Source organism: Leguminivora glycinivorella, chromosome 27 (assembly GCF_023078275.1).
Source record: "Leguminivora glycinivorella isolate SPB_JAAS2020 chromosome 27, LegGlyc_1.1, whole genome shotgun sequence".
NCBI lineage: Eukaryota > Metazoa > Arthropoda > Insecta > Lepidoptera > Tortricidae > Leguminivora > Leguminivora glycinivorella.
The window spans coordinates 4,220,290-4,245,158 of NC_062997.1; the positions used below are offsets into that span (position 1 = coordinate 4,220,290).

The 24,869-nt window shown below is 36.0% G+C and overlaps 1 protein-coding gene across 1 annotated transcript in view; it reads left to right on the plus strand.

Moving 5' to 3' along the window:
* LOC125240231 (fibroin heavy chain-like) overlaps nucleotides 1-24,869 on the plus strand; it is an 86,048-nt gene that overhangs the window by 18,029 nt on the left and 43,150 nt on the right. Inside the window, 2 exon segments of the mRNA XM_048148057.1 lie at nucleotides 7,180-8,325; nucleotides 8,328-8,802. Of these exon segments, the coding sequence (XP_048004014.1) occupies nucleotides 7,184-8,325; nucleotides 8,328-8,802 (1,617 nt within the window). The 5' untranslated portion in view covers nucleotides 7,180-7,183.

Below are 24,869 nucleotides of genomic sequence, written 5' to 3' on the forward strand. Positions count from 1 at the left end.
TTGTCTAATTAGGTACACAATGTATTATTACTACTGACTTCTAATGCCATTGAAAGATGCGAAATATTATTTTGACAAACGTCAATAGTACCTACATAACTTTTAAAATTTTTGATTTGTACGACACCTGATATAGACGTCAATGATTTGGTAATAATTAATAACATACATAAATACAATCACACCTGCATCCCATGAAGGGTTAGGCAGAGCAAATGAAACTACTCAAGTTTCAGTGCCACTCTTGGCAAATAAGGGGTTGACAGAAAATCGAAACTGTGACATTGCAGTGACAGGTTGCCAGCCTCTCGCCTACGCCACAAGCAAATAAGGGGTTGAAAGAAAATGAAACTGTGACATTGCAGTGACAGGTTGCCAGCCTCTCGCCTACGCCACAATTTAACCCATATCCCATAGTCGCCTTCTACGACACCCACGGAAAGAACGGGGGTGGTGAAATTCTTAACCCGTCACCACACGGCAAATAATCCAGTAATAATAATTAATAATCCCTTATATAAACTGACATCTTGCAAGACAATATCATACTCTAATATGCCAAAAGAAAAATGAGAGTAATGTCTCACAAATCTCACAATACATGGCTTTTGTAAAACCAGTACCATCGAAATGTCCTTGTAAATAATAAAAATAATATTCCTTAATTTTGCACGTGCAAAATACATACCATAAATTATTGTAGAACCACAAACGTCTTCATTCGAATACACATTACCATCGTAATAACAGAAACATGATAATTTTATGTAAAGGCTAGCTTTTGCAAATTCATGTGCGATTAAATATAGGGTGTCTTAAGTATCTCTACAAATCTCATATGTTAGTAAATTCATCATCAAATACATAGGAATAGTCGTTTGTAACCGTCGCCGTCGCGTTCATCGCATCGTCTAAATCGATAAGGCTTGATTTCATATGGAATCGCCGTCGCGCGACCATCACCGAACCTTTACAAATATCTCAATACTTACCTCTATTGCGCGTATTCTGCAGATATTTTTGACCACCTCAGCCGCTCCGATATATCTGATAACGACGATCGGTTCAACGATCAGAACGAAAAATAAAAAGAATAAACGCCAACGCGAATAAGTTGTAAAAAGGCGTGGCTACAAACGATATGACCTCTCAACTAATCAAAATGAAAACGTGCATGCAACCAGTATTGATGTTCACACATTGTCTACCTACATATCGTCACTACTTTTAAAAAATCTCGTATCTCACGCTGTTCCTCAAACTTAAAACGCAGTAAGTCTATATGCATTCCATACATACTTACTTCAATTTTCTTTTCATTGACAGACGAAGATACAAGTTTTTTTAAAAGTAGTGACGATATATTGTACTGCGAATTTCTAATGCTAATCGAAACCAAGGCTGGTGCTAAGTATACCGATCTGACAGACATAGGATGCCTAAAATGGGAGGCGTGGGTTGAAGGACAGAGAGTTTAGAGATGCGTAAGAACTTTTGAATAGTTTGGATTTATATCATTAAATGCTAATTTTTACTCGTTATTCGTAATAATTCTATTTAACTAAAGAAATCTCAAACTTTAAATCATAAAAAATATATACATATTACTAGCTTTTGCCCATGGCTTCACTCGCGTTAAATTCGAAAATTGCAGAATTATCCATACAAACTTCCACACCCCCCATTTTATTGAAGTGGGGGGTTAGAGACAAAAAGTAGCCTATATCACTCTCCATTTCTTCAACTATCTCCACGTAAAAATTCACGTCAATTCGTCGCTTAGTTTTGCGGTGAAAGACGGACAAACAAACAGACACACACACTTTCCCATTTATAATATTCGTATGGATAAAATATGTATATTGCAAATAAATTGTAGTGTTAAATAAAACTTTTGAAGGATGCATGCAAAAGAATCTTTGAAATCATAATTGAACGAACTTTACTTTTCAATAAATCAAATATGTAAATTTTATCTATAATAGCAGTTTGCAATATTTATCATAGAATTTATAAGTAGGTTTTTATAAGTATTTCATAATTTTATTAATGCAATTTATATTTAAATAAGGTTCATTGAATAGAATATTCACGTTATTGGTAAAATATTAAGTAAATTATTTGACATTTCATCATATAAGATATTTAATTTAACATCTCCTATTTTGTGAACCTAATTAAACACATTTATAAATAAAAAGTAATTTATATTTTTTGTCACCGGAAATATTGCCAACAAAAATTATTGCCAAAATATTTTTACGAAATAAATTCCTTCATTGATTACTCTTCCCACAGTGCTAATATAAGTAACCGACATCCAAATATTCATACAACACTACGCAAATGACATAACTTCGCGTGGGTGCGTATTTCATTGTAACCACACATGTTTGATTAAGATATTTGTATGACTCTGACATTTCGTACGTGTGACATTTGACATTTTGACACGTTAGGTCAATTGACCGTTTTCGTCTTTTGTTTGCGTTCATCGATCTTGTTTCTTATGATATGACTGGGTGAGTCAGAGGCTAGTGTTTGTTTAGGCAGTAAGTAGATAGCTAACTAAGCTTCGAAATTAATTCGTAATCTTCAAAAATCAGCTTAAATTATACTATCTTTCTCTATGTTAAGTTGCCATTTTTAGGGTTCCGTAGTCAACTAGGAACCCTTATAGTTTCGCCATGTCTGTCTGTCCGTCCGTCCGTCCGTCCGTCCGCGGATAATCTCAGTAACCGTAAGCACTAGAAAGCTGAAATTTGGTACCAATATGTATATCAATCACGCCAACAAAGTGCAAAAATAAAAAATGGAAAACAATGTTTTGTTAGGGTACCCCCTCTACATGTAAAGTGGGGGCTGATATTTTTTTTCATTCCAACCCCAACGTGTTATATATTGTTGGATAGGTATTTAAAAATGAATAAGGGTTTACTAAGATCGTTTTTTGATAATATTAAAATTTTCGGAAATAATCGCTCCTAAAGGAAAAAAAAGTGCGTCCCCCCCCCTCTAACTTTTGAACCATATGTTTAAAAAATATGAAAAAAATCACAAAAGTAGAACTTTATAACGACTTTCTAGGAAAATTGTTTTGAACTTGATAGGTTCAGTAGTTTTTGAGAAAAATACGAAAAACTACGGAACCCTACACTGAGCGTGGCCCGACACGCTCTTGGCCGGTTTTTTATTTATTGTATTTATGTATGTATGTATGTATGTATTATGTGTATGTAAGGTATATTTATTTATGTATTTTGTATATATGTATATGTGTTTGTGTTGGTTTTCTCTATATTTTTTATTGTTCTTGCACTGCCTGTTAACTTTTGTTTCTGTTCCGTTTTTCCAGCTACCCTAAGGTTGTCTGGAAGAGATCGCTTGTTAGCGATAAGACCGCCTGTTGTTACCTAGTTATACTCTCACTCAACATTCTGTAAAATGGTGCAATAAAGAATATTTACTTACTTACTTCGTCCGGTATAAGTAGGTAATAGCTAAATTGGAATACATACACTTACTTATTGTTCAGTGGGTTAAAAACAAAAATGTTCATAACAAAGAACGTACACCTCATCTTAAATGCACCTCCAACCCTTCTGGTGTTTTGGGTGTCCATGGGCGGCAGTGGTCGCCTACCATCAGGCGATATGTATCACATTAAAAATACACAAGCAACAGTCATTTTGAAAAACAAAACGATTGATTGATTGATTTAAAATTGTAAAGCTCAATATAATTTTCCATTTACCATTCATTCATTCATTCTTTTTTTTTACCATTGACATCAAAATAAAAAGTTTATAGTTCGTCAGTCCTCACATAATACTTGTATGTTTACATACCTATATTCGCGGAATAGGAATTTAGCCACACTTTTTTAAATTTATTTATAATTGGCTTTAAATACAATATCAAATCAGAAAAAATATTAGAATATTTTTTTAGGCATCAGTGTTAGTTGTATCGGATTAACCATTATATTCGTTTGTTTGTGTGCATACTGTGAGCTGCTGACCTTCGGTAATGTAAACACATTGACCAAATAATTATGCAACGTTTAAACCCATAGTTAAACTTAAGTACACATTTGAAAATATCGTCTGGCCTTGGACGGTAATAAAATAAAATGGCCAAAATAAAAAATATTTTCGCACAAACTTTAAAGAATTTCTAAATATTATAAATAACCACGATATGTTTTTTATGTCCCCGACATAGTGGATCGATGTTTGAAACATGGCTAAGAACACTCCCGACTAATTCAGCTTTTAAACAAAAAAATATAAATCGGTTTATCCGTTCGAAAGCAATGATACCACAGACAGACGCGTCAAACAAGACCCCGTGGTTTTTACTTCGGGGATTAAAAACGGTAGAAATTAAGCAAATAAATATTTAAAATTAACCACAAAATAATATTTTTGAAAAAACCCCCGACCGCGACATAGTGACCGATTCTCATGAAACAAGGCTAAGAACACTCCCGACTAACTCAGCTTTCAGACAAAAAAAATATCTAAATCGGTTCATCCGTTCGGGAGCTACAATGCCACCGACAGACACACCACACACACAGACAGACACGTCAAAGTTATAACACCCCGTCGTTTTTGTGTCGGGGGTTAAAAAAAGCATTTCGAATGACAGACAGGATTGAAACTTATTTGTTACTGATGTTTTTAAATAAAAAAAAAATGATAATTGGCAGAAACAAATATGTTCGATAAGATTTAACGAGGCTTTGTAGTATGTACTTGTACAAATTTTAAATGATAAATGATCAGGAATCAACCACGACCTTAAACTGTTCAAATAGCTTTGTCTTCTTGAATGTCAGTTTTCACACAATCATGCTTCCTAGGATCCTAAATGAATAATTTATCACACCTCCGGACAAACCAAATACGATCGAGTCAAATATCTCATCTCTAATAGTTCACGGCCGAATATATTAATATTAATCTACCATCTTTATTTTGCCGCTCATAAAATAAAATACCTTTAAAATTATACCAATAAATGACTAATATTGTACAAAAAACTAAATCAGCAAGTGCTATATTTAATTTGGTAACATAACCTAAAAAGTATTTGACATTTGAGCTACGTCGATTTGTACTTTTTGGGTTTGACATATAATGTCTATTTTTTAAAAATTGTTTATTTTGACAAGTAATTTTATGTTTTACAGGGTTTTACGGGCGAACCTCTTATGTAGTTCCGTGTAATTATAACTTTTACTTAAAATTGAAATATGTTTTTTATCCATACAAAGGGATGTAAGTAATGTCAAGGTAGATATAATTTAAAAATTGTATATAATTTTGACAAGTCACTTCCGCGATTAGATAAATTAAATGTCTTATATAAATGCATTATTAATATTTGTCAAATGTAGAAACTTTAATATATTATTTAATTTAGATTGTGTTTATAATTTTTACGGTAGCAACGATTTATACTATATTGTTAAAAAAATAACAGATATTTACAGTTAATAACATTTCGGTTAGCTTGATATAAAAAGATTTGTTCCAGTCCATGAAAAAATGTAATTTTGAATAGTTTTAATAAAGCTTCAATAATTTCATAAATTTAGGATATGTCCCAAATTTATTCGTGGTTTAGCAGCCTTATAGAGGCTTCGGGTGACCAGAGGTCTAGCCAATATGGCCTGGGCATCCTTCCTAACATCATGACCTGGGTCAATTTTTATTATTTATAATTCTTTAATTAAGTATTTTATAATCTTATTATGTTATAAACAAGTATTGATATTTGCGTCATCGTTGGCCGTTGTTCAACAACAATATATTAATTTTTTTTTATCCAATCAGACAATCATAAATTGGCTTACAAATGTAGAAATAATCATTAAAAGAGACTTTTATAGTACAGGTTTTTTTTGTTGTTAATGATATATGACATTTTGTCTAGTTGAATGGTATTTTTATATTATTTTATTTTTGAGTAACAAAAAACGTTGAATTAAATCACTGTTTCTTTGTGTAACTGACAGGCAGACAAAAAAATAATTATTAAAAATGAAAAAGTTAAAATGAAAATGAAACATTTATTTTTCAAGTAGGCATATTACAATGCGCATATGAACGTCAAACAAAGCTTCGCCAGCTAACTATTAATTAGACTCGTAGTACATGAATTAAAATAATTAACTTAAAATGTTATAAGAATACATCGGTTATACCGGGTGGGGCCTGTAACAAAAGCAAAAAATTAAACTGTAGGCTGTACTCCTTACACAGACCAAAATTTGTTCAGCGACTTTTAAAAATAACTTGTATTTTGTTATTTATCACCCTTGAAAGTTTTTCCTAAGAGGTAATGTATTGCGAATTCTGTTAAGTCTAAAGTGTGACTGACAACGTCAATGACAACAATAATGGCGTCCATTGAAGCTAATATTTATTTTGTATGAAAAATAAGAAAATTAAAGACTTCATAATTTTTAAAAGTCGCTGAAGAAATGTTGGTCAGTTTAAGGAGTACAGCCTACAGTTTAATTTTTTGCTTTTGTTACAGGCCCCACCCTGTATTTATACACATCAAAGCGAAGAATTCACATAATAATACGATATTTTTCTACATATTTTTAAACACATGGACCGTTTTGATATATGTAGTCAATTGTGACAACATCGTATTAAGTAGATAGACAAATATTTGCTATTCATTGAGCTTTGTTGCCAAGCGACTTTGAGTGGGCTTTATTCATAAAACAAGTTTTTCGAATAATAAAATGGTTACATGTTCAAAGTTGTCACCAGCTTAGATAAGGAGGGTCAAACTTGAGTCAGATTAGTCAGGATTACTGTCAAATGTTAAATTATAGTGAATATTAATGGATAGACACACCTGCTATTTTTGTGTGTTAGTCATGAGATCATATTTTTAATTAATTACCTACTTGAATGCTGATTTTACATGACAAATAATTGATCATAATGAACAACAGTTTGATAAAAAGTGTCAAAATACAAAGAGAACTACATAAAATTTCTACATTTACTAAATCTGACTTCTTTATAAACTTTAATAGATTGCGGGCACAATTTACCAAGACGTCCTTATTTATTTTCACGGTGACTGCTGATTGGCGGTTTCTTTACATTTTGAAGCTTTCCCACTTATCTTAGTTTTCTATTGTTACAGAACCATGAAGCCACTACTACGAACAGTGGTGGCGTTGTGCCTCCTTCTGGCCACTCAAGCGCATGCAGACAAAGAAGCCAAAGAACTGCCCGAAAAGAGCGAACCCGTCGTCGAGGCAGAAGACTCCTCACCGCAAGTCAGAGGCGAACGGTGTACGACGTGCAAAGGGGGCGCTAACCTGAAATTTAAAAGCCCCAATGAGGTGCTAGCAGCTATACAGGCGCTGCCTGGTGCTGAAGTGCACTCCCAGTCCTCATTCGAAAGCTGCTCTTCTGACAAGGGCTGCGCGGGACTTAAAGTTAAGGATGGCCGAGTCATCGAAAGATTCGGAAACGTCGACGCTTTCAAAGCCGCAGCCGCGTCTGATGCAGACAACGAATTCACTTTCCACGCAGCTGGAAGCTTAGGAAATGTGTTCGAAGGCGGCATCCCTAAGGACGGACCCTTCTGGTGGATGAACCAGAACTCGCCGTTCAAGAACGGCGCCGCTGGCGATGGTGCGAGCTTTGAGAAGTTCAGCCAATCTAGCTCTTCGTTCACCAGCAGTGGTAACGCTGGAGGCGCTGGAGGTGCTGGTGGTGCCGGTGGCGCGGGTCTGGGCGCCGGTGTCAGTTTCGACCTGAACGCTAATCCCTTCTTGAACGGAGAATTCTCGAAGCTCGCCGGCTCCGCCGCCGGTTTCGGAGCGTCCGCACAAGGAGGTGCTAAGCCCGCTGGATCTGGATTCCAATCGTCTTCCTTCGAGTCATCCAGTTCATCTTTCAGCAACAACGGAGGTGAAATCGATCTGAAGAGCAATCCGTTCTTGAACGGCCAGTACAACAAGAACGCGGCCGGTTCCGGCTTCCAGGCTGGATTCTCCGCTGGATCCGCCGGACAGGGCGCCGGAGCGTTTGGTGCTGCCGGACAGGGCGCCGGTGCGTTTGGTGCTACTGGACAAGGTAGCCAAGGAGCTGGACAGTTTGGTGCTCAGGGCGGTCAATTCGGAGCTCAAGGCAGTCAAAGCTCATTCGGATCAAGCTCAAGCAGCCAGAGTGCTTTTGGATCTGGATCTAGAGGAAGCGGAGCTGGATTCGGTGCAAGTGGAGGTTTTGGCGCTGGGAGCGGACAAGGAGCGGCGGACAAGGCTTCGGCGCTAGCTCAGGACAGAGCGGCTTCAGCGCTCAGGGTGGTTTCAACAGTGCTTCTAGTGGAAATGCTGGACAAGGAGCCCAAGGATTCGGCCAAGGCTTTAACGGAGGCAGTGGCCAGAGCGCATTTAGCAGCCAATCGAGCCAATCCTCATTCCAAAGCCAAGGCCAAGGTTTTGGCCAAAACCAGGGCAACCGTGGCTACACCGGATCTTCCCCTAGCCCGTTCACCGCTTCCACCGCTGGACCTAACGTGAACCTGATTCAGAATACTCAGAAGACAAGTGAATTTGAGTTTGACCAGCAACAGCAGACCCAGTCGAACATCGACGAAGCTTTCCAGGGTACTGGAAATGTGCAGAGCCACGCTCATAGCGGCGGAGAGCTGCAGCAGACGTGTGCTGGACAAGGATATGTGTGCGTCCACAAGGCACAATGTAACAACGGAGTGGTGAACACGAACGGTGCCAGCGTGCTCCAGGCGAAAACTAAGGTAAGATTTTGATATTATACAAGCTTTTTACCTTAACGTAACTTAACGTTGAACTTTGGACCCCAATTTCACTCCCATAGGAGGGGAATTTTGAAAAATCCTTTCTTAGTGCTCCTCTACACCTTATAAGGAACCTATGTGCCAAATTTGGCATATCTAGGACCAGCGGTTTTGGCTGTGCGTTGATATGTCAGTCAGTGAGTTTCTTCTTTTATATTTAGACAGAGCAACAAAATACGTCTTGACACTTAATTCAGAAAACCTTAAACGAGGATAACGAATATTTCCACCGCACCGATCTTTTAGAGGTGTACCTAAGAATAATTACTCTTACGGTAGATGTAGCTAGAGCTAAGTCGGACAACGTTCTAACGGATCCTAATGAATTTACTTTTTTTTTTTTAATTCATTACGAATGTGTATTATTCCTTCAAAACTTCTATAGATGGTTTTATTAAAAAAATATTCTGATTCAAATAAATATTCGAAGTAGAACGCGCTTAGCTACATTACTGTATATGTTTAGATAATTGAAACTTCTTAAAAATACTTAATAAAAAACCGGCCAAGAGCGTGTCGGGCCACGCTCAGTGTAGGGTTCCGTAGTTTTCCGTATTTTTCTCAAAAACTACTGAACTTATCAAGTTCAAAACAATTTTCCTAGAAAGTCTTTATAAAGTTCTACTTTTGCAATTTTTTTCATATTTTTTTAAACATATGGTTCAAAAGTTAGAGGGGGGGGGACGCACTTTTTTTTCCTTTAAGAGCGATTATTTCCGAAAATATTAATATTATCAAAAAACGATCTTAGTAAACCCTTACTCATTTTTAAATACCTATCCAACAATATATCACACGTTGGGGTTGGAATGAAAAAATATATCAGCCCCCACTTTACATTTAGGGGGGGTACCCTAATAAATCATTTTTTTCCATTTTTTATTTTTGCACTTTGTTGGCGTGATTGATATACATATTGGTGCCAAATTTCAGCTTTCTAGTGCTTACGGTTACTGAGATTATCCGCGGACGGACGGACGGACGGACGGACAGACAGACATGGCGAAACTATAAGGGTTCCTAGTTGACTACGGAACCCTAAAAAACATTAGATGTAGTAATCCGGTTTCTAAAAGTCACTTTGGCTTCTGGTTTTAAAGTAGCATCACTATCACACGTCCAATATCAAGGTACATCCGTTGTACATCCGCCTCAATGACAACTGTGATATAAAGTTACAAACATGTTTACTTAAAACAAGGCAATATTTTCCATAACTTTAGATTATTACGGAAACCCCATGTGGTTTTAAAAAAACATACACATTTTAGGGACATAAAAGTTAATTTAATACTTTGCCTTATTTATAACATACTAGCATTATCCCGCGGCTTCGCTCGCGTTAGAAAGAGACAAAAAGAAGCCTACTTATATCACTCTCCATCCCTTCAACTATCTCCACTTAAAAAATCACGTCAACTCCTCGCCCGGTTTTGCCGTGAAAGACGGACAAACAAACAGACACACACACTTTCCCATTTATAATATTAGTATGGATTTTTAGCTAGGCATTTTTATTAAGGTAAGGTTTTATTATTGTAATATAATTCAGAACTGATTAATTCCAAATTTTACATACATACATACATATAATCACGCTTGTATCCCATAAAGGGGTAGGCAAAGCACATGAACTACTAAGTTTCAGTGCCACTCTTGGCAAAAAGGGGTTGAAAGAAATCCAAATTGTGACATTGCAGTGACAGGTTGCCAGCCTCTCGCCTACGCCACATTTTATACAATATCCCACAGTCAACTTGAAGACTGGATGGATTATTGTCATTGATTTATTATCGATTGATTTATTTATTTGATTTTTTTTATAGTTCTTTTTGATTTTATAAAAAAGAACTATAAATAATATAGTCCTTTTTTATAAAATCAGTCATAACACATATTAAAATATTTATTTATTTATTTATACTTTATTGCACGTGAAACAATAAGTAGAAATGATGGACTTAATTCCTTAAATAGGTATATACCTTACCTTTGTTATGAGTTCACTAACAATCACTTTTTCCCCTCACTAGCTCGGAAACACGTGTTTTGTCCGTTAATACCAGCGGGTAAAAACGCATTTTATCCACTAGTGGGTAAAGTAATTCGTCCTTGAATAAAGTCAAATTAACTGCTTTAAAATTGATAAAAGTAGGTGAATCTAGTAATAAAGATGATTTACCACCTGTGGAACTACTGGAAGCAGCGATAAACGCATTTTTTTGCGTTGTAGTTTCCTCGCTATAGTGAGGGGAAAAGTTTTGTGTTACACTCGGGTGCAAATGTATTTTCCTTCTCGTGTGTTAAAAAACTCGCAAGTTCAGGATTCTATTCTCGAACCACTCGCTTCGCTCGTGGTTCAACTATAGAATCCTTTCACTTGCTCGTTTTTCAATTCCACACTCGGCGTTAAAATACAACTTTGCCCTCTTGTATAACAAATAACTATTATTCTCATGCCAAAAAGACAGAAGAATTCAAAATGGCAACCTTTGATCAGCTGATTATGACATTTAACCTTAGATCCAATGTATTGATGATATTCGATAATTTTGTCCGAAAGGTCATTCGGCCCAATCACCATGATTATCATTTTATTGATTTAACTCAATAAAATATTGGCTTTTAGCATAAGTAATAACATCAAAAGGCTAAGCATTTAATTGACTTTACAGTATTATTTTCCGGCTTAGGTAGAAAGATATTTATGTCAATTAATTTTGATGCCCAATGTCCATACCCACCAGAATACCAAGTTTCCTAAAGTAAAAACGATATATTTCAGTTTTTTTTCATTAATGAACTTCCAAACTTAATTCAATTTTTAACCCCCGACGCAAAAACGACGGGGTGTTATAAGTTCGACGTGTCTGGCTGTCTGTCTGTCCGTGTGTGTGTCTGTCTGTGGCATCCTAGCTCCCGAACGGATGAACCGATATAGATTTAGTTTTTTTTTTGTCTGAAAGCTGAGTTAGTCGGGAGTGTTCTTAGCCATGTTTCATGAAAATCGGTCTACTATGTCGCGGTCGGGGTTTTTATAATATGTATTTAAAATTTCTTCACCCACTCGCTACGCTCGAGGTTCGACATCTGAACCTTTCGCTTGCTCGGATATCAAATTTGAAACGTGCGGTTAAACAATAACTTTGCCCCTTTGTAAAATCAACTATTGTTACACTCATATGGGCTATAAGATTGTAAACAGAATCAACTAGATGCAGCATGGTCAATAGGCTCACATTCAGTTATGTGACCTCTTCCAATTGTTTTTCGATTAGTAACTAAAAGAAAAGTCAAGGCTCTTTCGGTGAATTAAAAGACATTACCAAGAATATTATATACCATGGATTTTGCGTGCCGACCAATGAGTTGAAGCCAGGTTCATTCACCTTTACTCCTATGTTCTATCTCTTTCCGACACTGTGATGTATTGCCAGATTAGTTACTAAAAAAAACGTATAAAACATTCTTCAATCAAATTGACTTACTTTTCTTTGTATTATACGAAAAAAAAACTCAATCAAAAACCTTATTTCTCCGGTATTTACCTCCTGCGTACTATGGGAACACTAATAATAAAAAAATATGCCCGATATGTCAGAATTGTCAAAAGTCATTCACCGATTCAGATATTTATTTTGCGAAATAAACGTTTTTCGACGATTTACTTAAGTTCTGCGCTATGTATTGCATAGTGAACCATTGTGGAAGTAAATGGAAACCGAAATCCGACGTAAAATTTCACAAGTAAGTACTTATTTTACCAAAATGTTCATAAACCTCGCTGGCAATAAATTTTCTGCTATTTTGCTTGTAATCTTGGTTAGTTCTTATCATTATATTGTTTTCATTGTCTCAAATTATATCAAAATTCCCACGAATAGGTTTAGAACGATAAATATGACCTTTAAAGAAAAATAATGCTATGTGTGGTTTTACGACTAGGGTGACCAATCTTTTTTCTTGCATGGTATTTACTCTTATTGAATGGAGCTAAATCTATCAACTTGGTACGGTTTCTATGTTCATAGTTCATATCACAGTATAATAATACCAACTTTATTGTTTATGTCTTTACAATTAACATGAATAATATTAAACTTTTCAGTGTTCCAAAAGATGAAGGAAGGAGGCAGCGTTGGCTGTCGATTGTACCGATAAAAGGAAATGTTTCAGAGCGTTCGACAATTTGCAGATTTGCACTTTAAGCCTGAAGATTATGACACAGAAAGAAATTTTAAAAATCGGTCCAGTAACGACGGAGATATCGTGGCATAAACATTAAATTGAGATACATATATATATATATATATACATGCGAAGAGAATTGAAATACGTACGAATTGAGAACCACCTTCCTTGAGATTTGGGGCGGCGCTTAAAAATAAAGATACTGTTTTAAAACGTCCTAGTATTTCATTATTTCCCCATTGACAAATACTTCCCTTATATTTTTGTGGCTATTCCCACTAGTTACCACCAAGTTTTTACCTGTCCTAACTACTGGGATTTTCCCCACATTGTTAATTACCACACCGGGGTTGATAGCTACTGGGATTAGTTTTCCCAGTAGTTACTACCAAAATATTATTGTGATAGTTTAAAGTGACTGAAACATTTTTTAATAAATACAGGTGTCAGTAAAAGAAAAGTTATATTTTAAGCCTCGTGTTGCAACACTCACCACGCTCTTATTCTGGAACGGTTCTGAAAAAAATCCCAGTAGTTTACCACTGGTAAAAACTGTACCGTATTTTGTGGCGTAAGGCAAAGTAACTGCAGAGTGGTATAGAAATGGACCTTATTGGCGGTTGACAAATTAGTAAGGTGCATTAGAGTAATTCCGAATGACAGAAATGTTCAGATAATTCCGAAAGGGGAATCTTGATATGACGGAAATAATGGTGATTTCTATGCGACTTTCCTAATTAGACGACTTTCGGAATTGCCCTAATGTACCTTACTTTTTGAGTTTGTGAGGATGGATGTTCACTTTCGTGATAAAACGATTGATCGGATTTGAATTTAATAAGTTACAAAATTAATCAGTCGTATAAACGTAATACGTCAAATTCCGCGGGATATCCCTAATGTATGCTTAATCATGGACACCCTAAAGAAAGAGATGCAAGACCGGCGTGACGTAATTCAAGGTCAAATTTTCTGGCTTCAACGTAATGTTCGGCACGCAATATCCATGGTATATAATATTCTTGGACATTACACATCTGACACTCCACTGTCATTTCATCATCAATTTCAAGTCAATCACCACTTTTTTGTCATTTTTTAATGTCAACGCATCGTTGACTAGTTGCGTCAGTGACATGTCAATCTCATAATGATAAATCGTTATTATCGTATTTCGTGAATTCGTTAAATCGTCATCAGACAGAGATTTTACTGAGTTGATATTGATCGGGTTACGATAATCTGGTTACAAAATGTTTGTCGTGATGTTTAACTATTTTCTTTTGGCAGAGATCATTAGTTGTTTGATAATATACATACTTATTCCAATCTTTTATTTTCTTGTTTATTGTAACAAACATATATAATAACTAGCTTTTTCCCGTGACTTCGCTCGCGTTAGAAAGAGACAAAAAGTAGCCTATGTCACTCTCCATCTCTTCAACTATCTCCACATAAAAAATCACGACAATTCGTCGCTCCGTTTTGCCGTGAAGAACGGACAAACAAACAGACACACACACTTTCTCATTTATAATATTAGTATGGATAGTATGGTTACAAACAATCCAGATAGGAGTCAATTTTGTTACAAAAATATTAGAAAAATTTATTTGTACATACAAACATACAATACATACAATCACGCCTGTTTCCCCTAAAGGGGTAGGCAGAGCACATGAAACTGCTAAAGTTACAGTGCCACTCTTGGCAAATAAGGTTAAAAGAAAACGAAACTGTGACATTGCAGTGACAGGTTGCCAGCCTCTCGCCTACGCCACAATTTAGCCCATATCCCACAGTCGCCTTCTACGACACCCACGGGAAGAAAGGGGGTGATGAAATTCTTAACCCGTCACCACACGGGCATTTATTTGTAAATTAATTAAATATTATTTCCTTAGTCATAGATAGTGGTATATTATTATTAAAATTGTGGAACTCTACTGAGACTAGCCCAGGGGCCCGTTTCTCGAAAGGCCTTGTGTTACAAGTGTGCGAACTATCAAATCGTATGGGTTGTCATGGAAATACACTTGTAATATAAGGCTTGTACCTTTCGAGAAACGGGCCACAGGGGACCGATTTTTGAATTACGAACTCACGAATTCGCCGTTCGAAAGCCTGTGGAAAACGACGTGATGCTATTTTTGCAAAAAGGACGGCTAGTAATTTTAAAACTAGTGGTAATGACCACTCGTTTTCGATTCTGTTAGCAGAATTTAAATCGCTGGTAGTGGAGATATTATTGAACGAATTTCACGAAATCGAATGGCCGAGATTGAAACATCGGCCCCCAGGACCGGGACGTCTCGTACTAGAAGAGAGGCCTATACTCAACAGTCGGCAATAAAGGGCCTGTATGATGATTAGAAGATAATTTCCTTCATAAAACCTGGAAATATACAGATAATAATGTCAATTTTCACACATACAATCAGCCTATGTGCTAAATTAATTTAGTTAAAAAACCGAAAATAGTATAAAACTATTAAACTACAGCAAATTAACGTAATAACCGTTTATATTCAAATTTATGATAATTGTCGCATCATTCAACAATGCCTCGTTACCAGTGCCCGGTCCCAGGTTCAAGTCCAGGCATGGCATTTTAATTGATCACCTTGACATTCAATGGTTTTATACGAAAACGTTTATCCTACAATGTATATCCGTCTACTTTTATACAGGTACAGTTAACAACATAGCTGTTAATACACAGTGCCAAAAATATGTATATACACACACTTTAATGTTTAGGCAATAAAGCTCTGTATACATATGTGTGGCACTTTGTCTGTATTCACAGCTGTGTTGTTTTTTTTTTTTTTTATTATAAATGGGCTTACTCTTGACCACAGACTAGCCAAAGGCAAAGACGTGGCCTACGATGGAGTGAGCTCGCCCAGAAGATGCCTGTTCACTCTTGATTTGAAGGTTGCCGGGTTATATGAGCTCGGAAATATAGCCGCCGGCAGAATTCCACTCCTTGGCAGTGCGCATAAGAAACAAGAAGCAAAGCGCTTCGTGAGGATTCGTGGAATATCCACCAAGTAAGGATGGAGACCTGCCGTGCGTCTAAGAGTCCGATGGTAGAATGGGGACGGTGGAATAAGCTCGTGTAGCTCTTGAGCACACTCCCCGAAGTGCAACCTGTAAAACACCGACAGACTAGCGACTTTCCGCCGATGGGCCAAAGACTGTAGCTTGGCCGTTAGCTTCTTGTCGCCAATCATCCTCCTGTGGACTGTACAAGCCATGCCATCCAATTTATTTGATTTATCGTCTTCCGCTTATATTTTATTATTGAGAAGAGATTCGTTAAAAATCTATAAATGAATAAAAAATGTCATGTACAGATTTATACTGTAGTATGCGGAAATCTTCCGACGAATATTCTTGAATTCGGATTTTTTTTTCTTTACTTTACTAAGTAACAAAAAATGGTGATTACATATAAATTAATATTAGTTCTTATAAAGAAGAAATATATAATTTTATTTTTATTGATTTCTTAATAAGGTACTTGCGTCCTAGTCAAATCAGCTTCGTTTTAAGAACTGTCAAAACGAATTTGAACGACTTGCTAATATGGAATTAATATGACATCGAATTGAGTAACGTCACGGTCAAATCAGTTACTTTATATTATATTTCTACCTGACTTAGTATAAATTCGTTTTAAAAGTAACTTCTGTCCATGTTTTTCTAATAATTAATGCTTTATTTCGTGCATATTATAACATATTTTAATTTAGGAACAGTCAAGTTCCCTATTATTCTAGAATTATTATAAATGTTGATGTTTAAAATTTCAAATTTCAGGCACACGTCGGACATTTCTTTTTATTTACTTTATTTTATTGAATGAATTTAATTTAATATTTAATTTATTAATGGACTGTTATGTCTGAAATAAACGAATACAATACAATACAATAAATATTTCTTGCGAAAAACTAAATTTATAAAAACCCAAGTCAAATTTTATAAAATTAAATCAATAAAAATAAAATTATATATTCTTCTTTATAAGAACTAATATTAATTTATATGTTATCACCATTGCATAAATATTTATTTATTCTTAAAATATAAACTAAAGTAAAATTTAAAAATTAAACAATAACATCGATAATATTGCCGGCAATATTTCCATAAGTAAGTAAAGGTTTTTAACCATAATTATTTGTTCATTAATAAATAAATAATATAGGACATTCTTACAAAGATTGACTGAGCCCCACGGTAAGCTCAAGAAGGCTTGTATTGTGGGTACTCAGACAACGATATATATAATATACAAATACTTATGTTACATTGACAAACATTAAAACCTACATCAAATTGAACCCAGGACCTCTCTAAACACAATCCCCTACAGTTGTACCAGTGTGCCTTGACCAGAGTCTAAAATGGACCCGCGGGCGCCGTGACATCATACGCTCATCCTTTTGCGACCACATTACTATATAATTGTGGTAGTTAGACAATTTATATGTAACTGAGTCATACCTAAAGCTTCTTGTAATTTATATTGTGTTCTTTATTGTGTAAAGATATGTTGATAGGTACTTTGTATATACACCGTGTTTTTTTTTTGTTTTTAACACACGACGCAAAAACGAAGGGGTGTTATAAGTTTGACGTGTCTGTCTGTGTGTATGTCTGTCTGTCTGTCTGTCTATCTGTCTGTCTGTCTGTCTGTCTGTTTGTCTGTCTGTCTGTCTGTGTGTGTGTCTGTCTGTGGCATCGTAGCTCTCGAACGGATGAACCAATTTTGATTTAGTTTTTTTTGTCTGAAAGCTGAGTTAGTCAGGAGTGTTCTTGGCCATGTTTCATGAAAATCGGTCCACTAGGTCGCGGTCGGGGGTTTTTCAAAATTTTAATTTTTCCGTTAAATTCGACACGTCGTTAGGTTCATTATCAGGAACCATCCTGTATATCACTTTTAGTTAAATTCGCAAAAAAAAATATTGTTTTCATACATAATAAATTGATTTATTAGTGTGAGAGACCCTTAAGAATTACATTCTACTTAGTGTCAAATGATTGACGGCACATTTCAAAACAAATGACATTACTAATTGGTAAAGGCTGTCACACACGTGTTCAGTAATTATATTAATTTTTTTAATAACTCGATAACCTTAAAAGTTAAAACGCTTGTTTCTTAGAGAAATTTATTTTATTTTATCTAAAGAACTTTCCCTTAAAGTTAACGGAATTCATTAAAAACAGAGTGTATAAGTATACAGAGTGGGGCATGTAACAAAGGCGAAGAATTGAACCGTAGGCTATTCTCCTTATACTGATCAACATTTGTTCAGTGACTTTTAAAAATTATGAAGTCTTTAAATTTTTAATTTTTCATACAAAATAAATATTACTTCAATGTACGCCATTATTGTTGTCATTGACGTTGTCTGTCACACTTTAGACTTAACAGAATTCGCAATACATTACCTCTTAAAAAAAGACAATATTTCAAGGTGATAAAAATCAAAATACGCTTTAAAAGTTCTTAGAACAAATGTTGATCAGTCTAAGGAGAATAGCCTAAAGTTCAATTTTTCGCCTTTGTTACAGGCCCCACTAAGTATATTTCAAGTAAAATAAGGACTTCGTCATCAGAAATCCCAACAGATATCCACATTGCGCCTTGTTGTTAGAACGCCGCATAATTTCATGATGTACAAGTTACTAAACATGTAAATCTTGAGACATGTTGGCACAGTGCTAGTCACCGTGTTGTGTCATTCGCGAAACTCACGGTGCGATGAAATACTCAAACCAATTTAGTGTTTCTGACTTATATATTTTGTTAAATCTATGCAGTCCATTTTGATCTACGAAAAAAACCTGTTGTTTACTAATGCAGATGTTCTTATAAATTAAATTAATATTTTTATTATTTATTTATTTGGCAATATTTTCTAGCAAAGAAAAGTTTCTCTAGTAATATTGCCAAAAATGGTACCTAAGTCAATTTAACTATATTGAAAAAATGCACATCAGTCTTCTGAAATTCTTTCCTTCTAAATATTGTTGTAAATTGTTTATTTTATTCCCACTATTTAACTCTAAATTTTTTTTTCGATGTTGAACGTTAGGTCTAATTCTAACATAAGACAATCGAAATAAATTAATAAATATCGTGAGGCACCTTACACAGATCAATCTAGCCCCAAAACTAAGCAAAGCTTGTACTGTGGGTGCTAGGCGCCGATATACATAACAAGCTGTTTAGTGTATATCATAGTTGCAATGTAAACATCAGTATGTAAACGACGGGCGGTATGTGAATTCGCAATGTTGGACGTAAAGATTTTGACGTTTATGTACCGATGGAAGAAACATTACTAAATTCTCTACTAGATAATATTGATGGTTGTTTCTTTTAACCCCCGACGCAAAAACGACGGGGTGTTATAAGTTTGACTTGTCTGTCTGTGGCATCGTAGCTACCGAATGGATGAACCGACTTAGATTTAGTTTTTTTTTGTCTGAAAGCTGAGTTAGTCGGGAGTGTTCTTACTTCTTAGCTATGTTTCATGTAAATCGGTCCACTAAGTCTCGGTCGGGGGTTTTTTCAAAATTTAAATTTTGTGTTTAGGTTATCTATTCGTTTGGCATAAACTTGACTTGTTAGTCCCTCAACTACGTATTTTCGATACCAATAACTCAGAATTCAATTATAGTCTCACTTCACTTAGGATGTCAGATTCAATATACGCCCTCTCTAAATCTGTCATTTTGCTCCCTTGTAACACAATCTACTATTAAATCGTTCCAATTTCACTTAAGTCCCATGATATCTACGTACATGTATGAAATATGTATATTATGACGGATAGAGTCTAAGAAAAAACGTACATCAAAGTCATAGAGAAAAGGTACGGTGGCCTAGATGGCCTTACACCTTTGGGGAACGCTCGGCTAGATGGCGCTAATATTAATATTTTTCATTTTGACACATATCAAGCTAGGCCAAATTGTCAAAACTGAGGTTCAAAAGTTTTAAGTGTCGAGAGATGGCAGTCTATGCACTATGATTACATATTTTACTTTGACAGTAAGTCTCTATTATACTTTATCCTCTTTGATTATGTTCAGAGGTTGCAAACCTATTCTGCCGACTATCCCGCGTCCTTTAACACAGGTTGCGCCACCGACCCCTGACCTCCGCTTACAAAATGGACTTGTCACATGTAGCTAAATACCAAAGGGATACGGTAGTTTCATAAAAGTTATATGTCAGTGCTAGCAGTTTGTGAAATTATGATCTGAACCTATACCATAAGTTTTTAATGTTTTAGAGTAAAATCGATGAAAAAAATCGATAAAAAAATACAAAGAGACGATAAAAAAAATATTTTATTGAAAAAGTGCTTAACTACTTATATTTTTATTTGTCGTAACTATTACTTACTATGGTAAAAACCAAGACAACGTTAAGTAAGTGTATTTCTGACCCCCGTACTAGTATAAACTGTATTGCGGTAAAATTACATAAAAAATAAAATAGTGACCGAATGGGCACCACAAATCAGTCGAGGCCAAGGTAGGTCAAAAAAAAACCGGCCAAGAGCGTGTCGGACCACGCTCAGTGTAGGGTTCCGTAGTTTTCCGTATTTTTCTCAAAAACTACTAAACCTATCAAGTTCAAAACAATTTTCCTAGAAAGTCTTTATAAAGTTCTACTTTTGTGGTTTTTTTCATATTTTTTAAACATATGGTTCAAAAGTTAGAGGGGGGGGACGCACTTTTTTCCTTTAGGAGCGATTATTTACGAAAATATTAATATTATCAAAAAACGGTCTTAGTAAACCCTTATTCATTTTTTAATACCTATTTAACAATATATCACACGTTGGGGTTGGAATGAAAAAAATATCAGCCCCCACTTTACATGTAGGGGGGGGGGTACCCTAATAAAACATTTTTTTCCATTTTTTATTTTTGCACTTTGTTGGCGTGATTGATATACATATTGGATATTGGTACCAAATTTCAGCTTTCTAGTGCTAACGGTTACTGAGATTATCCGCGGACGGACGGACGGACGGACAGACGGACGGACGGACGGACGGACGGACGGACGGACGGACGGACGGACGGACGGACAAACGGACGGACAGACAGACATGGCGAAACTATAAGGGTTACTAGTTGACTACGGAACCCTAATGAGATGGCGGAGACCTAACCTCACCTAACCACAAAATTAAAATTTTTAAAAAACCCCCGGACCTATTTTCATGAAACGTGGCTAAGAACACTCCCGACTAATTCAGCTTTCAAACAAAAAAAATCTAAATCGGTTCATCCGTTCGGGAGCTACGATGCCACAGACAGACATAAACAGACAGACGGACAGACACGTCAAACTCAAACGGTTAAAAAGTGGAATCAGGATATATTTCCATTTTTTATTTTTAATTATTCACTAAAATAAAACTTATAAGTAACTTCCTCAATATTAAACATATATATTCATTGTATATTCAATAGGTAATTATTTTACAACCATAAGTAACTTTTCTGTACAATGCCGCTTACCAAAGCGACTAAATTTATCGGTATCGTCACAGCGTTTTCACATTATCCGATATCGGATATAGGACCGATATATGTCGAATAGGAACCTGTTAGAGCGTAATGCTTAAGTGGAACCTCTTACTTGAGACCGGCACATTTAAATATACATTTAATTGATTCTCCTTGTCGCGTGTAATCATTCATTTTATTGCCACTATACCAAGTTAATTGCTTTTAACTAGAGATGGGCCGCATATTCGGTATTCGGCATATTCGGCAAGTTTTTCAATGTTTGTATTCGGCCGAATAGTTCAGTTACATTGCCGAATATTTACCAAATAAACAAAGTAAATAAATAGCGTAAGTTGTTTCTTAATTCATCGGATAATGACATCCTATTTCAGCATTCTAAGATTTCTAAGAAACCACCAAAGGGAGTTAAAAATGCGTTAAAATATAAATACCTAAGTACTATAATTATGTAAAAAATAAAAATAACGTAGCTTAGGAAACAAAAACCAAAATTTTCTTATGCACTAAATTATAGGAACATTAAGAGCCTAGTATTACCCATTAGGCCATTACCAATCATTAAAAAGTTTTTAAATCTATAGCCAGGATTGAAAATATGGCGGAACCGAATATTCGGCCCGAATATTCGTATACGGCAAAGTCCGTATTCGGCCCATCTCTACTTTTAACACATAAATACTTGAAATACCAGATAACTGTGTCCTGTTCATTGTAATTTGATGTTCCAAATCGGGAACCCGGATACATACCAAGCAGATGATTGGTAAAATAAAACACATGCGACTGCGAACACTGTAACAGGTCTTAAGTTGGTAGGAACTTTTATAGTCTTGGTCATGCCTTTGGCAATTTAGGATAACCAAGGATTATTTACATAGGACTAGCTTTTACCCGCGGCTTCGCTCGCGTTAGAAAGAGACAAAAAATAGCCTATGTAACTCTCCATCCCTTCAACTATCTCCACCTAAAAATCACGTCAACTCGCCGCTCCGTTTTGCCGTGAAAGACGGACAAACAAACAGACACACACACTTTCCCATTTATAATATTAGTATGGATTTACATTTTTTTTTATACTAAGAATCGTACCTCGCATAACTACACTGACGATGCCTATAATTTTTTTTTTTTCAAAATGTGTATTGACGTGATATCATGAATTTAAAATAAAGAAGATATACTTATGTCATTTGTTCTTCTAATAACCTAACCACAAAATTAAAATTTTGGAAAAACCCCCAACCGCGACATAATAGACCGATTTTTATGAAACATGGCTAAGAACACTCCCGACTAACTCAGCTTTCAGACAAAAAAAACTAAATCTAAATCGGTTCATCCGTTCGGGAGCTACGATGCCACAGACAGACACACACACAGACAGACAGACAGACAGACAGACAGACAGACACGTCAAACTTATAACACCCCTTCGTTTTTGCGTCGGGGGTTAATAAAAAAAAACTGGCCAAGAGCGTGTCGGGCCACGCTCAGTGTAGGGTTCCGTAGTTCCGGTATTTGTTTTCAAAAACTGTTCAACCTATCAAGTTCAAAATATTTTTTTTATACTACGTCGGTGGCAAACAAGCATACGGCCCGCCTGATGTAAAGCGGTCACCGTAACCTATGGACGCCTGCAACTCAAACAGTGTCGCAAGCGCGTTGCCACCATATTAGAAACTTGTACACTCCCTTTTGCTGTGTTATTTAAGTACACAGCAAAAAGGAAGTAGGTAGTTGACTACGGAACCCTAAAAAAACGCAAACATATTTGGAGCCATCTACGGACCTCGGGTAGCTTCCGAACGGATGAACCGATTTAGATTTAGTTTTTTTTTTCTGAAAGCTGAGGTAGTCGGGAGTGTTCTTAGCCATGTTTCATAAAAATCGGTCCACTATGTCGCGGTCGGGGGTTTTTTTCAAAATTTTAATTTTTGTATTGTACCGGCGGTCACTTGACTATCCCCCTTGGTCTTATAACTAGCCCTAGATCTAACCAGATCCGTGGCAGTTTCTTAGTAAAAAGCCAGATGTCGCTAATAATGTTGGTTTTTCACCGTGAGATTCATTGTCCATTGTGCATTGTTTTTATATTTTTTCAAACGTTCTATATTAACATGTAATTGTCGTACTTATTTCCGGTTTTTTTGCGGGTTCTGTACAGGATGTTTACATAAGTTTTATTAAAAAAATTCATTTTAGGCACAAGCTTTTATCGCCGACTGTACCTTTCTTACAACAGTCATCTACTGCTCTCCGAGACGTTTCTAAAAACCCCTTACTCGATGGGGATACGACGTTTCGTAACAGAGTTCCTATGACCACCTTTCTGCTCCATCATCAGATCAGCTCCATGATACCATAATATTGCATTGTCACGTGATATAAATATGTGTGCAAAATTTCAGCTCCATCGGAAACCGAGAAGTGGGTCAAATTTAGCTTCTACGTTTTGACGCACACTAACATACTAACAAGACAAGTTGAATACAAGCTTGTAAAAATACAAGTTACAGGCCATAAACGATAAAGTACTCATCAAAATCCTCAACTAATCCCAACTGCGAACAAGCGACTGCCATCTGACTTTCCAACCCGAAGGGTAAACTAGACCTTATTGGAATTAGCCTGGTGTCTTCAAGATGTTTTCCTTCACCGATAGCCTAACCACAAAATTAAAATTTTGAAAAAACCCCCGACCGCGACATAGTGGACCGATTTTCATGAAACATGGCTAAGAACACTCCCGCTAACTCAGCTTTCAGACAATAAAAACTAAATCTAAATCGGTTCATCCGTTCGGGAGCTACGATGCCACAGACACACACACAGACAGACAGACAGACAGACAGACAGACAGACAGACAGACAGACAGACAGACAGACAGACAGACACGTCAAACTTATAACACCCCTTCGTTTTTACGTCGGGGGTTAAAAAGCGACTGGCAAATATCAAACGACATACAAAAAAGCACTATACAAAAGATCTAGTTCAAATAAACTATGAACTAGGGATCTACAAACTACATGAAAAATTCACACGCCTGTCACACCGGTTATTATGTACAATTTATAACAATAGGTTATATGGAACGCTTATCGAGTTAGCTGAAAAAATGACAAGATGCTGCCAGAACCGCGGGTCACATAATGCTTGTAATCTGACTACTTCAGCTAAAGTGATAATAGTTGATGCTAGACGCCAATATACACAATAGTATTTTATGCAATCGTGATAT